The 13,780-nt window shown below is 41.2% G+C and overlaps 1 protein-coding gene across 3 annotated transcripts in view; it reads right to left on the reverse strand.

The window, feature by feature from the left end:
- Positions 1–215: 215 nt before the first annotated feature.
- The window catches only part of DBF4 (DBF4-CDC7 kinase regulatory subunit), a 38,761-nt gene continuing 25,196 nt past the window's right edge, over positions 216–13,780 (reverse strand). The window contains exons 7-14 of one of the 3 annotated variants that reach the window (XM_077490853.1): positions 11,334–11,407; positions 10,092–10,122; positions 9,939–9,984; positions 8,696–8,821; positions 5,763–5,877; positions 4,631–4,755; positions 1,400–2,130; positions 216–1,327 (exon numbers count right to left, since the gene is read on the reverse strand). In XM_077490853.1, coding sequence (XP_077346979.1) covers positions 1,089–1,327; positions 1,400–2,130; positions 4,631–4,755; positions 5,763–5,877; positions 8,696–8,821; positions 9,939–9,984; positions 10,092–10,122; positions 11,334–11,407 — 1,487 coding nt within the window. In that variant the 3' untranslated portion in view covers positions 216–1,088. Of the gene's footprint in view, positions 2,131–4,630; positions 4,756–5,762; positions 5,878–8,695; positions 8,822–9,938; positions 9,985–10,091; positions 10,123–11,333; positions 11,408–13,780 lie in introns of all 3 variants that reach the window. The other 2 variants (XM_077490852.1, XM_077490854.1) reach the window with 2 other exon arrangements.

Here is a 13,780-nt window from a genome sequence, read left to right on the forward strand (position 1 = left end):
TGCAATGGTTTTGGCTAGAATGGGAGCAGTTCAAACCTCCAGCATAGGGGGATTATAGCTCTTCTGTACCTTATAGTGGTCTGCAGAAGGCCAGACAGCTTCTCCCCATGTTCCTAAAGAATATAACACCATGCTGTATGATTCATGACCCCCTTACAGGGCATGAAGGCAGATTTGAGAACCCGTGCTAGGATCCAAAAAAAAAACAAATCACACACTAATGCAATCAACTTTATTGCTCATAGTGCAGCTTGCTGAGCTCAACTGTTACATTTCAACGTAAAGAGCTTATCTATCGAGTTAATCTCTTTATACAAAATTACTTTGGAGTAACCTCTGTGGTGAAACACAGATGCACTTAGGTGGGATGCAACAATGCTAGCTGTGAGCAATAATGTTCATTACAAGATTGCATTACAGTGTACGGCTTCCATTCTTTTGACGTGTGGATATGAGCTGCGAGAGAGCCGGTGTCTTGCCGAGAAAGTTCCCCCAGTGGATAAGGACCCCCCTGTACTGCGTAGGTGCAGCGCTTGCGCAGTACGAAGCACAACGGAGTCTCAGAAAATAGCCGAAGCTGAACACCACCCCCACCATCCAAGTGGAAAGAGTCAGAATAAAAATATGCCGAGCGCAGTGAGGCCATGCCCGAAACGTGGCGAGCAAAGCTTCGGCTATTTTCGGAGACTGTTGTGCTTTAGTACTGCGCCTGCGCAGTACAGGGGGGGGGGGTCCTTATCCGTGGAGGGGAACCTTCTCGGCAGAATACCGACACCTAAGGAGAGGGATGTTGGCTAAACACGTGCCCTGTGCAGGGCTAACGTTTTGAAATAGTCCACGGTAAAATGGAGAAAATTTACTTGTTATGGTGACCTTGGAAGTGTGTCTAACAAGTTGCCTTTAAGAACCAAAAAAATAAAATCTGGTCTGCTCCATACAAAATCAATTGTGTGTACTTGTTCATTGTACTAATAGTAAAAGCATTTACTTGAAGACACCAAAATACTCTAAAATGTACAAACTCAATTTTGGACATTAACAAAATATACATGTGTATGTATAGATATAAAAATTCAAATAAAATCCTCTTAAAACCCATAAAACGTCTCAGCAGAAGAACTTGTGGTTGAAAAGCAGCACCAAATAAAGTCATCTTTGGAAGATGGATGTCCCTCTTTGACATCCGTACTATGAGGTAAACTCCCAGAATTGCAAGAGAACCCACAGAACTCAGACTGCACTTCACTGGTCTCAAATAATGATAGAAGCCTTTCTCTGTATGAACCAGATTCAAGTTCTTCCACAGGAACAGAGATCTTACGTACAGGCGTGGCAGAGGGCTCCTCCACAGGCGTGGCAGAGGGCTCCTCCACAGGCGTGGCAGAGGGCTCCTCCACAGGCGTGGCAGAGGGCTCCTCCACAGGCGTGGCAGAGGGCTCCTCCACAGGCGTGGCAGAGGGCTCCTCCTGCTTCCTTGCCTTGCGCTCCAATCTTTTCACCTTTCTGTGCAGTTTGCTGGGGGAGCTGTGCGGACTTTGGTCATATAATGCATCTGAACGGTTTAATAGACAGGTTGTCTCCAACCCCTTCGGTACAGAGTCCATTACTGGTTTAGTCACATGATTAGCATCCAGAGATTCACAATACAAAGTTTCCGAAACCAAGGAACCATCCAGTTTAATCTTTTTACTTGGAAACCCATATACAGGCTCAGGTAAACATTCTTGGATAGGTGTGGCAGATATCCCTAGTGTTAATTCTTGTGAGGTATGAACTGGACGATGGGTGTTCTCATCACAAACAGTTACGGAGTTACCAGCATGGGCCGGAGACTTGTCAGAATATGGTAGAAAGGCCGGTATTCCAGGAGGGATGTCAAAGGAGTCTGTTGCACAAGCATTGATTTCCACAGTCTGAACCGGACAAAACACAGAATCCATAGGTTCAGGGCTCTGGAGGTTATCGACAAGACTGTTGTCAGCAGCAAGTGGACACTCAAGCTCAGCCTTCTGTACGGTTTCTGGTGTCTGACTTACAGATGAAGGGATTTTTTGGTAAACCTGCTGATACTTTTCTGCCATCTCCTTTTCTTGCCAATCAACAGTCACAGTGGGCATCAACAATACAGAACTAAAAATAAAAAACAAAATGGTCATGGAGAAAGAAAAAAAAAAAAAAAAAGTTGATCTAAGGATATCTATGGACAACTACTAAATCATTCAGTGTAACTAATCACCTCTTAACCTCTCTCTACAAGCTAGGAGTGTTTCCTGTTCAGGAATCCCTAGGTCCAAATGAGTATGGAGGGATATGGAGAGGGAGTTGCTCTTGAGTTACTTTGTCCTTCCCCCCACTTTTTATTCAGTTGCACTTCACTAGGTCAGCTAAATAAGATCGATTCGCCATATTTGCCCATGTTCTAATTTCTCATATATCTGCTCTTTAAAACAATTTTACATTTTTAAAACAGATTTTTTTTTTTTTTAAAGTGACTACGTTAATTTAAACCAATACCACCAGCACTACGTGGCTAAGAATTCCAGCAGCTGCATTCAACACACTGGGGTTGATTTACTAAAACTGGAGAGTGCAAAATCTGGTGCACCTCTGCATAGAAACCAATCAGCTTCCAGGTTTTATCGTCAAAGCTTGTTTGAAGGCGAAGTCAGAAGCCGATTGGCTACCATGCACAGCTGCATCAGATTTTGTACTCTCCAGTTTTAGTAAATCAACCCAAATATGTGCTTAAATTATGTAAATCATAAAGAAGAGTGAAGTGCATTATGCACAACACAATATAAATGTCCATTAAAGTGCAACATTCAAATGTCCTCTTCCATATATTGAATCTACTATATAAGTGCTCCATGCAACTCACGCACGTTTCATTGTAATGAATTCAGGTCGCCTCCTGAAGATGTCATTACGACGAAACGTACATCGAGATGGAGCAATAGGAAGTGGCGCGATACCCACGCCGATCAGAAAGACGAGCCAAGCCCCCACTGGTCATAGTGGAGCTGGCTTGTAACACTATAGAGCTGTTAAACCTGTGTGCATGGTAGAATGCACACATAAATTAGCATATTAGCTAGTGGATTTTATCACTGAAGTATCAATTAGTCGCTTTAATAAAAAGGTTTTTTACACTATTGGGAGTCTTTCTCCACTGACTTTATGGCAATTCTGTTGATACTGTGAGGAAGTGGTGGTGCAGTCCTGGATGTTTATTCCCTTGGGGGATAGAAGTGCATACAGGTCTTACTCTATTGTGGGGAGTCATCGTTGTCTGACGAGTTCACAGTAGCACACAGTAGTGGAGTGAAACACTGACGTATTACTAATTTAACTGCTAAGGCGATCTTTTGCATTATTTGCACAGAGCACTTTATATAGTTAAGAACACATATGAAAGAGGACATTTGAATGTTGCATTTTCATGAACACTCGTATTGTTGCACTTAAATGGACATTTATATATTGTGCTGTGCATAATGCACTTCACTCACTTTTATTTACGATTTACATTTTTTAATTTCAGGTGTGCTGTTTGAGTAACACTAGTCAATACTTAATGGTTTATATTTACTCGTCCCACTGCCTTCTACACTTGCTGAAAAATATTCAGCATCCCCTGTTGTAGTCCATCCGCTGACCTCTGTGTCACTCTGTCCTGTAGTGATGTAGGGGGTTGACGGGAGGTACTGACACGCCCAGGATTTTTTTTGCCACCTATCTCATCAAGACAGTTAAGATCGATGGCACAGGAGGTAGGATGGATAAGTGTTAACCCTTGAGGCGATTCAGTTCACGTTGTGCGCTATACAAATATTTCATTCATTCTTCAATGTGAAGAGAGGCATTTTATGGAAAAGAAAACCACTTGTATGTATATATACACATTGCGGTCTGTAAGTGGTTTACCAACATTATGGCTGAAGATGTCCGCCATAACCCTGATATTTTTTTTTTTTAGCAGGCGGATGACTTTCTCATGAAATTGGTTCGAGCAGGTCATGAACCGCTGGTCCGGTTACCAAAGCAGGAGGGGACGTTTGAAAGCAGAAGCGAATGCATATGCAAGTTTGTGCATGCATATATAAATGGTATTCGAACCACATGCAAGGCATCGCTGCAAAAGTTAGAGCGAGAGCAATAATTCTAGCACTAGACCTCCTCTGTAACTCTAAACAGGTAAGCTGTAAAAGGCGTTTAAAGCTTTGCCTATGGAGATTTTTAAACACCGTAGTTTGTCACCATACCACGAGCATGCACAATTTTAAAGCGTGACAAGTTTGGTATCCATTTACTCTGCGTAACATCTTTCACATTTTACAAAAAAATTGGGGTAACTATTGCGTTTTGTTTTAAAGTGCATTTTTTACCAAAAAAGTATGTTTGCCAAAACGCTTCGAAAATACCTTGTAACGAAATAAATTGCCACGAGCGCCATTTTATTCCCTAGGGAATATATAATAATGTTTGGGGGTTATAAATAATTTTGTAGCAAAAACTACAGATTTAAAAAACTTTTAAAACAAAAAAAGTGCCAAAAATGCCTGGTCAGCAATTGTTAAACTAGCTCTAATGAAATAACCAAGACAGTACTGTAAATATTTGAGAACATTACCTTTTAGCTTCTTGTTTGCACAGTGACCAGTCCACAAAGTCAAAATCAAACATGGAGATGAGATTATCCACATCTTGATAATTAGGACCCTGAGAATAGTTTTTGTGTTGTGGAGTTACAACATGCTGCAATAAAGAAAAAAAAAGAAACATGTATAGGATGTATGAAAACAAAATTCAGCCATGTCTACTGGAAAAATAATATTGATAAGGACTTGGCAGCTGAGCAATGGCATTACCAGCCCCTGTCCGCTTAAACTTTATATGCCAGCCAGATGAAGTGGCACACATGCTGCGGCCCCAGCAAAAATGATATCCCATGTCACATTCAGTGGGCAGTTTCACCACCAAACAGGACCCATTCAAGTTAATGGTGCTGTGTCGCATAGCTGCAGATTTTAATGGGTTAAAACAGGGGTCCTGGAGGCGACACATCACCTCCTAGCTGACTGTCAACTGCCCTTTAAAAGAGAAATCAGCTGTGAATATCTTTTTAGAGGGAGACAAATGTGTAAACAAGCAAGAATTAAAAAGTAGGACATTTACTCACAAAGGAGGACGCCATTTGGCAGGAAAGTGAAGAACAAGTAATTTGAGACTACAAAAAAAGGTAAATCATGTACAAGACTACTTTTATGCAAAGGAACTTTGTGAAAAGGCAAGACACAATTTTTCTAACTAATCATAGTGTTCACTCTTGCACTAAAGCGCTCTTTAGATGGTACAATTTCCGTCCGCTCGATTCCCTGGAGCATATTGTGTTCTAATGGCATGGGAGGAGCGGTCACGGCTGGGAGAAGAAACAGTGATTATCGCTATAGCTGATGGAAATAAATTGCATGAAAAATCCAACAGGCTGGTTGTACCCAAGTTGATCAATGCCACTACAACCAGTTGTTAGACACTACATTATTGTTAGGGCCAAGGATAGGGAATAAAACTGCAACTTGAGCAAGGAATTGGGGGCTATTTTAGAGGAAACAGATGGTAAGTTTGATTTATTAAAGAAAACCGAGGCACACTTACAGGCAACACCTGTAATGCCCTGAGTTTCATAAAGCCTTTTAACTTGTGGTTGGCTTTGTTATCAGCATCTTCCAGCAGTAGGCCTCACACATCTGTACAATACTTACAGCTTCAAGATCATCGTATTTCTGTAGGCAACATTCACAGTATCCACGCTTCTTCTCCCTCATTTTACAATGTGAATTATTTCCACCATCTTGCCCGTGCCAAGTCTTGTTTAATCTGGAAAACAAAACAAACAAAACTCCATAAATATACCATGTTCAACTTAAAGAGGAGGGCCGGTTATACAAAAAAAAAAAAAAAAGTCAGCAGCTGCAAACACTGCAGCTGCTGACTTAATCAACACACTCACCTGTCCAGGGTGGCCGCGATGTCGGCAGCCCGAGGCCGACCCGTCCCTCGGCTCTCGGGTCCCGGTGCTGCCATTCCTTGTAAGGGAAACAGGCAGTGGAGTCTTACGGCTTCACTGCCCGTTTCCTACTGCGCATGCGCGAGTCCCGCAGCTACTGCGCATGCGCGAGTCCCGCATCGCTTTCTGAATGGGACGCGCTGTGTTCTGGAACACACAGTTCCCAGAACACAGCGCGACTCATTACCCAGAAGACGCCGCGACGAAGACAGAAGATCTCCGCGGAGGAGGAAGAGGAAGATTAGGAGAAAGTGCCTAGCAACAGGCATTTCTGGTAAGTAAAAAAAAAAAATTTTTTTCATTTTTTTTTTTTATATTTTTTTGTAATTTTTAATATTTTTTTTGTTTTCAGGGTGGCCCTCCACTTTAAGGTAGTTGTAAACCTCTGACATGAAATAGGAGCTAAGCATTTCCCACTATAGTGTGTACTTGTCTTACTCCAGAGCACTAAGTGTAATTTCTGTTTGTTACCCTGTTCAGCCATCAGCACGAGTCGCTTCTGACAAATTTTCCTGACACCAAGAGATAAAAAGGGTGACAGGGGGGGGGGAAGGATCTCCAGCACACAATAAATAAAAAGGAAAAAAATCCATCAACAAAACAGTCCCAGATAGAAAAAAAAAAAGGAATAAAACCACCAGTCAATCAGTCCAATAAGCTGCATTAGTGGCAGCTGCTGCTGAAAAACTAGAAGACACTCTTATATTCGTTTATTTAGTGTATATGGCTCATCATTAGATTATGAATATGTTGAGAGGACCCATTTTAGTTCCGTATAGCAGCTTTGTGCATCATGCTGCTAATGTCCTTAGTCCACCCCCAATGCAGCCCTGCCTACAGCTCGTCCATAAATACTACCTCTAACATGGCTCCCACTACGGCCTAATGAAGGAGCATGCATGTTCCTAACGCATGCCACGCCCACCGCCAGTGACGTTAGTTAAACCGATCCGATCCCCCCTCCTGCTGAGGATTTCCAGACAACCCTCCTGGAAGAGCCCAAACATTACAGAGGATCAATTAGTCTCCCAGTTAGGAGGAACGTCGGCTACCTGACCAGCTGCAGCGGTGACTTATTGACTGATGAGCGAGATCGACCTAAACTTGTGAGAGTTACTATACTATTGCCAATATTAAACACTCATCTGCTACACTTAGATGGTGCTGCTTCTTCCCTTCAGCTCCAGCACACAGCCTGCGATTGACAGCCTCAGTGCGAAGGGGGGTCCCTTCCCTCCAATCAGCTCCCCTCACTGAACTCTACAGAGTTGATTTCAGCTCTGTCTGAATTCTGAACGTGCAGACAAGCTGTGTAAATTCTGCACTTTAAACGATTGTAGACAAAAAGATTTACAGATAAACAGGGACAGGAGGATTTGTTTCATCTCTGTATATCCACTGAGGCCAGTCACTTCACTGGGTATATGTAAGGGTTATTAAACCAATTTTATTTTTTTCTCCTTTTAATTTTTAATTCTAGCAAAGCTTCTCAGATACAACAAATCAAGTGGTTTCAACAAATCTTCTGATCTTATCAAGGATACAATAAGTCAACACATTCGGCATATATGAATGACAGGATCGAGACGAGACCAATGAATACATTTGCATGTATACAGATTTGCATATACTACAGGATCTAAATCAGCTAAACCAAGGGGCCTTAAGGCCCAAGAGTAATCATACCTAAATTTGTCAGTGAAATTATAACTAATGAAAACGTGACATGTTGGGTATCCATTTCATTGGCGTATCTTCATCTTTCACATTATGCAAAAAAATTGGGCTAACTTCACTGTTTGTTTTTTTAAGGCATGAAACTTTTTTTCTGAAAAAAAAAACGTGTTCGAAAAATTCCTGCGCAAATACCATGCGAGATAAAAAAGTTGCAACAACCGCCATTGTATTCTCTAGGGTCTTTGCTAAAAAAAAAAAAAAAAAAAAAAATATATAATGTTTGGGGGGGTTTATGTAATTTTCTAGCAAAAAAAAAAATTATGAATTTTACATGTAGGAGAGAAATGTCAGAATTGGCCTGGGCACAAAGTGGTTATACTATTTCTCTGTATACTGATAGTTTGGTATGCTAAAGACAGTCATACTTTATGTTAAAATACTAAAATGTTTATATACAGTATTGTAATAATATTTCCTGTTTTACAATATATTTAAATAAACTGTAAACAAAAAATAAAAACATAACACAGGTGTGTTATTGATGCATTTTCAACAGGGAGGCGTGTTTTGGTGCAGATTTTTTTAACTGACCAAAACTGCACCAAGCAAGGTTTTAAACATCACAACAGAAGCGCAATGGACCAGCGTGAAGGCATAGTTACATAGTCAGTAAGGTTGAAGACGCTAGTCCATCCGGTTCAACCTGTGGTGTGCGAGTGGGCATGTGTTTATGCCAATTGTACATTTGTACATTTAGAGTTGTTTTGCGCTAAAAAAAAGTGCCAATAATGGCCGGCAAATTTATTTAAATTCATGATATTAATTAAAAAGTCGAATACATATACATCTGTCGTTTTTGGCCAAGTGAATCCTGTATTTACAGTTTTGGCACCTAAATTTCCATTCGGTGCACCTCTAATTCGATATTTGTTATTTATTATATTAACATACCCTTGCTTTGTCTCTGTAGCTTTATTAGCAGTAGCAGCTTTCTTTTCCACTGACTGGCACAGCTTGGAAGGCGGCGACTGAAAAGATCGGAAGCATGGAAGCACTAGATATAGCGGTCTGTACTGGCTGGAATAGAAAATTAACATTTAATAATAGATCAAATACAAGAAAAGTTACATAATACATATTATTGCATTTCCTCATCCCAACAACAGTCCTGTCTTACACAGATTGAATTTCATGTTTGCTCAGCAGAAGAGTGAAGTAGGCATGAGGTAGTTTAAAGATGTACTGATATGAATAAAAATTAGGAATTTTCTTTGGTGGTATAGATATTGATCCCTCAAGATTTGACCTTATGGTCTCAATAAAAATCAAAACAGCAAGGGCCTACTTACACTTTTAATTAACAAATAAATAGAAACAAAAAAAAATAAAAAATAAAATAAAAAATAAAAAACAACCACACGCTTTGACATGCAATAGAAACCACATTAACATGCAAAAAAATAAAAAATAAAAATAAAAATAAAAAAAATAATAGTTTTCAATATTGTAGGTAAGCATCTGCCAAAACATAGTCAAGTGTGAATGGACCCCAAGTACACACACACTTCCGAGCTTTGCTGGCTGTGCATCAAAGCACGATTATTTATTTATTTATTTTTTTGAGTAGGCAAACGGTTTTGTTCATAGCTCAGTGAGGTATTACAAGGAGCAACGTGCCAGTTAGTGCTTCCAAGCTCAAATATTAGCCTTACCACATACCCGACACCCTGGGTGTTTGGGAGCACTTGGTGGGGATCGTGAAAGCACAGAAACTTAAAGCAGACCTTGCACTAAAGCGCAAGGTCTTCCTACTAAATCTAACCCCCACCCCACAACCATGACATAAAAACTGTAGATAAAACAAATACTCATCTTACCCATATCTTTTGCCTGCAGCAAAGGCGATGTCACCATCCTTTTGGCGAGATCCCGGGAATAATAATAATTACAAAATATCCCAAGATGATGCTCCTAGAGTGTGCGCACAAGATTTGGGATCCTTATCACCCAGATCTCACCAGAAAGATTGCAAGGTCACCCTCTGAAGTATAGAAGCTGAGGGAAAAGTCAGTATATTTACCAATTTTTTTCTATAGGTTCTTAATTGACATACATTTTTTATGCAGCTTTTTGTCCTGGCGGTGGGGGCACCAATAAAATAAGCAGAATAGACTAGATTGTGTGTAACACCTACCAACTGCGGTCTTCCACTTTGATGTAGGGGCTCTTCAATTTCTGTGCTGAAAAAATAAAAAAATAAAAATAAAAATAAAAAACACACCACACAGGATGTCAGTTTCTTATATGAATTCCGGGTTAACAAAACAATTTTTTTTCCTTTACTAACCTCTTGGTTTTCGGCGTACTGGTTGTTTAACCTGTTATATAAATATAAATAGCAATAATAAAATACACATAATGGAAACTTAAAAAGCAATGTTTCACAGCATATATAACAAAAAGGAACTGTAACTTAATTTTAAAAACCAAGCTGGACCTCTTGGTTCAACAGCATGGACTATTGAACAAGGATTTTATTATTGTTTCTCTGTTTTCTTGCATTAAAAGCAATACTACCCAAAAAAAAAAAAAAAAAAAAAAAAAAAAAAAAAAAAACCAACACACCCCACACAAATAATTTTAGAGCACATATAAATTTGTATTTAAAATAAAATACAGCGTTAAAAGTCCATTCATCTTATAGAACACCCGAAGTGTGCTGACATACAGTTGACGAGAATATTCCTCCACCCACACCAGAACTTTTATCCTCAAGCACGGACCACTAAATTCTAGGTGGTCTGACAGCGCTCCAACACTCCTCACACTCCAGCACTCCTGTTCACCAGATACTGCACCAATCTAAAATTCTGTTGTCCCCCGTCTGAGAACATCTCAGATCTAGAGGTCAGCCCGTCTCCGGATGCTAGGTGCGCAGACTGTAGCCACCGCCTCCCATGTTTAGGAGTGGACGACAGGCACCGGCCACATTTACCCCAAGTGAGGCTGGTGCGCGCGCGCACACACACACACACACACACACACACACACACACACACACACACACACACACACACACACACCTGAACAGGCCACATGCCTGAGCTTAAGAAGCTGAAGCACGACAGGCCGGTGCCTGTTGTCCACTCATAGCACGGGAAGAGGCTGTGGCTGCAGTGTTCGCACCTAGCAGACAGGGATGGGCTAATATCTAGATATGAGACGCTCTCAGAGGGGACAACGGGATTTTAGTTTGCTGTAGTATCTGGTCAACAGGCGTGAGGCTGAGGAGTGTTGAGCTCTGTCAAACCACCTATAAATTTAGTGGTCCATGCTTGAGGGCAAGAGGCTTGGTGTGCTGTGGTGTTGGAATATTATCTCACCAACAACTGTATACATTTCAACACACTTCGAGTGTTCTATGAGATTTATGGACTTTAAGCACTGCCTTTTATTTTAAATATTCTATGAATTGTCACCTACAATTTATGGCAACTGCAGTCCGCAACCTAAGTGCAGTGAAATTCATTTGGTTTATACTTAAAATTTGTATACATGCATTAAAACAAGGTAGCATGTAGTCATTTACCACTGGTTTAGAAGCCGCTTCAGGTTGTTTCCCTTGATGCAATCTCTTTTTCGTTTCTATATAAATTTTTGCCTCTGTCAAATTCAAGAAAAAAAAAAGAAGGATGTAAGTGTATAAAAGTTTAGCCCAGATAATTGTATGTACACCTTTTTCTTACATATACATTTTAGGCATACTTCTCTGAACACACACGGTCCTACTGTGAGCACCACTCTGCATAGCAGCATCCAACTGCTGCATATTTTATGCTGTCAGATTTTGCAGGCTGCTGAACGCTGAACCTGTGTCTCCAGGATGCCCAAAAACACCTGGATTTGACAAAAATGGTCCAAAGTGCTCGAGTGCCTTAGAAACACATCTTAACCACTTTCAGACCGGACCATTTTGCTGGTAAATGACCAGAGGTCTTTTTACACTTTGGCACTGCGCTGCTTTAACTGGTAATTGCGCGGTCATGCAATGTTGTACCCAAACAAAATTTGCGTCCTTTTCTTCCCACAAATAGAGCTTTCTTTTGATGGTATTTGATTGCCTCTGCGATTTTTATTTTTTGCGATATAAACGTAAAAAGACCGCAAATTTTGAAAAAAAATGATATTTTCTACTTTTTGTTATTAGAAAAATCCAATAAACTCAATTTTAGTCATACATTTAGGCCAAAATGTATTCAGCCACATGTCTTTGGTAAAAAAAAAGTCAATAATTGTATATTTATTGGTTTGCGCAAAAGTTGTCACATCTACAAACTAAGGTACGTTTTCTGGAATTTACGCAGCTTTTAGTTTACGACTGCCTATCTCATTTCTTGAGGTGCTAAAATGGCAGGGCAGTACAAAACCCCCCCAAATGACCCCATTTTGGAAAGTAGACCCCCTAAGGAAACTGATAAGAGGCATGTTGAGCCCATTGAATATTTTATTTTTTTGCCTCAAGCGATTGAATAATGACAAAAAAAACATTTTTTTTTTTTTTTTTTTTACACAAAGTTGTCACTAAATGATATATTGCTCACACATGCTATGGGCGTATGTGAAATGACACCCCAAAATAAATTCTGCTGCTTCTCCTGAGTACGGGGATACCACATATGTGGGACTTTTTGGGAGCCTAGCCGCGTACGGGGCCCCGAAAACCAAGCACCGCCTTCAGGCTTTCTAAGGGCGTAAATTTTTGAGTTCACTTCTCACTACCTATTACAGTTTTGAAGGCCATAAAATGCCAAGATGGCACAAAACCCCCACAAATGACCCCATTTTAGAAAGTAGACACCCCAAGCTATTTGCTGAGAGGCATGTTGAGTCCATGGAATATTTTATATTTTGCCACAAGTTGCGGGAAAATGACAAACTTTTTTTTTTTTTTTTTCACAAAGTTGTCACTAAATGATATATTGCTCACGCATGCCATGGGCATATGTGAAATGACACCCCAAAATAAATTCTGCTGCTTCTCCTGAGTACGGGGATACCACATATGTGGGACTTTTTGGGAGCCTAGCCGCGTACGGGGCCCCGAAAACCAAGCACCGCCTTCAGGCTTTCTAAGGGCGTTACAGTTTTGAAGGCCATAAAATGCCAAGATGGCACAAACCCCCCCCAAATGACCCCATTTTGGAAAGTAGACACCCCTAAATTTAGGGGTACACTAGCGAGACTAGGTAATAAATGGCGGGTGCCCTGAAACTATAAAAAAATAACTAACCAACCAGCGTCACCTGTAACAGTTATATGGTGATCACTGGTGAAAGGGTTAACTAGGGGGCAATTAGGGGGCTTTATGCGGTAGTATATGGGGGTCCCTGGCGCTATAAAAAGCTGCAGCGAACCTAAATACCTACCTGCCTAACTAGCGTCACCTGTGACACTAATACAGCGATCAGAAAAACGATCGCTTATTAGGCTGGGTTCACACTGGAGCGATGCGGGAACGCCACGAATGCGCGGCGGGTTCCCGCATCGCATGCCTCCCGGCGGCAGTTCACACTGCCCTATGCGAACTGCTGGGAGTGTCAGTGAAATGTTACTGACACCCCCAGATCAGTTCGCATATCGCAGTGCGATCTGCAAACTCGGATCGCATGGTGTGAACACCCATGCGATCCGATTCTGCTGCGGGCCAAAAAAAGGGTCCCGTGCGAATTTGCGGCGGGTGTGGCGGGTGCGGCGAATGGCTGAACTCGAATCGCACAGAGATCGGATGTGATTTGCACTGCAGTGCGGTGCGAATCACATCCGTTCTCATAAACCGCTGCAATGTGAACCCAGCCTTAGTGACACTGGCGACGGGGGGTGATCACGGGGTTAAACCTTTATTGGGGGGGTTAGGGGGGTACCTTAGAACTAAAGGGGGCTAACCCTAACTGCCCTAACAGTTATTAGTCACAAATGACACCCGCCGGGTGATCAGGGGGTTAAACCTTTATTAGGTAATAAATGGCGGGTGCCCTG

This window comes from Lithobates pipiens, unplaced genomic scaffold (assembly GCF_037356315.1).
Source record: "Lithobates pipiens isolate NorthernLeopardFrog02 unplaced genomic scaffold, aLitPip1_a1.2 Scaffold_19, whole genome shotgun sequence".
In the NCBI taxonomy this organism is placed as follows: domain Eukaryota; kingdom Metazoa; phylum Chordata; class Amphibia; order Anura; family Ranidae; genus Lithobates; species Lithobates pipiens.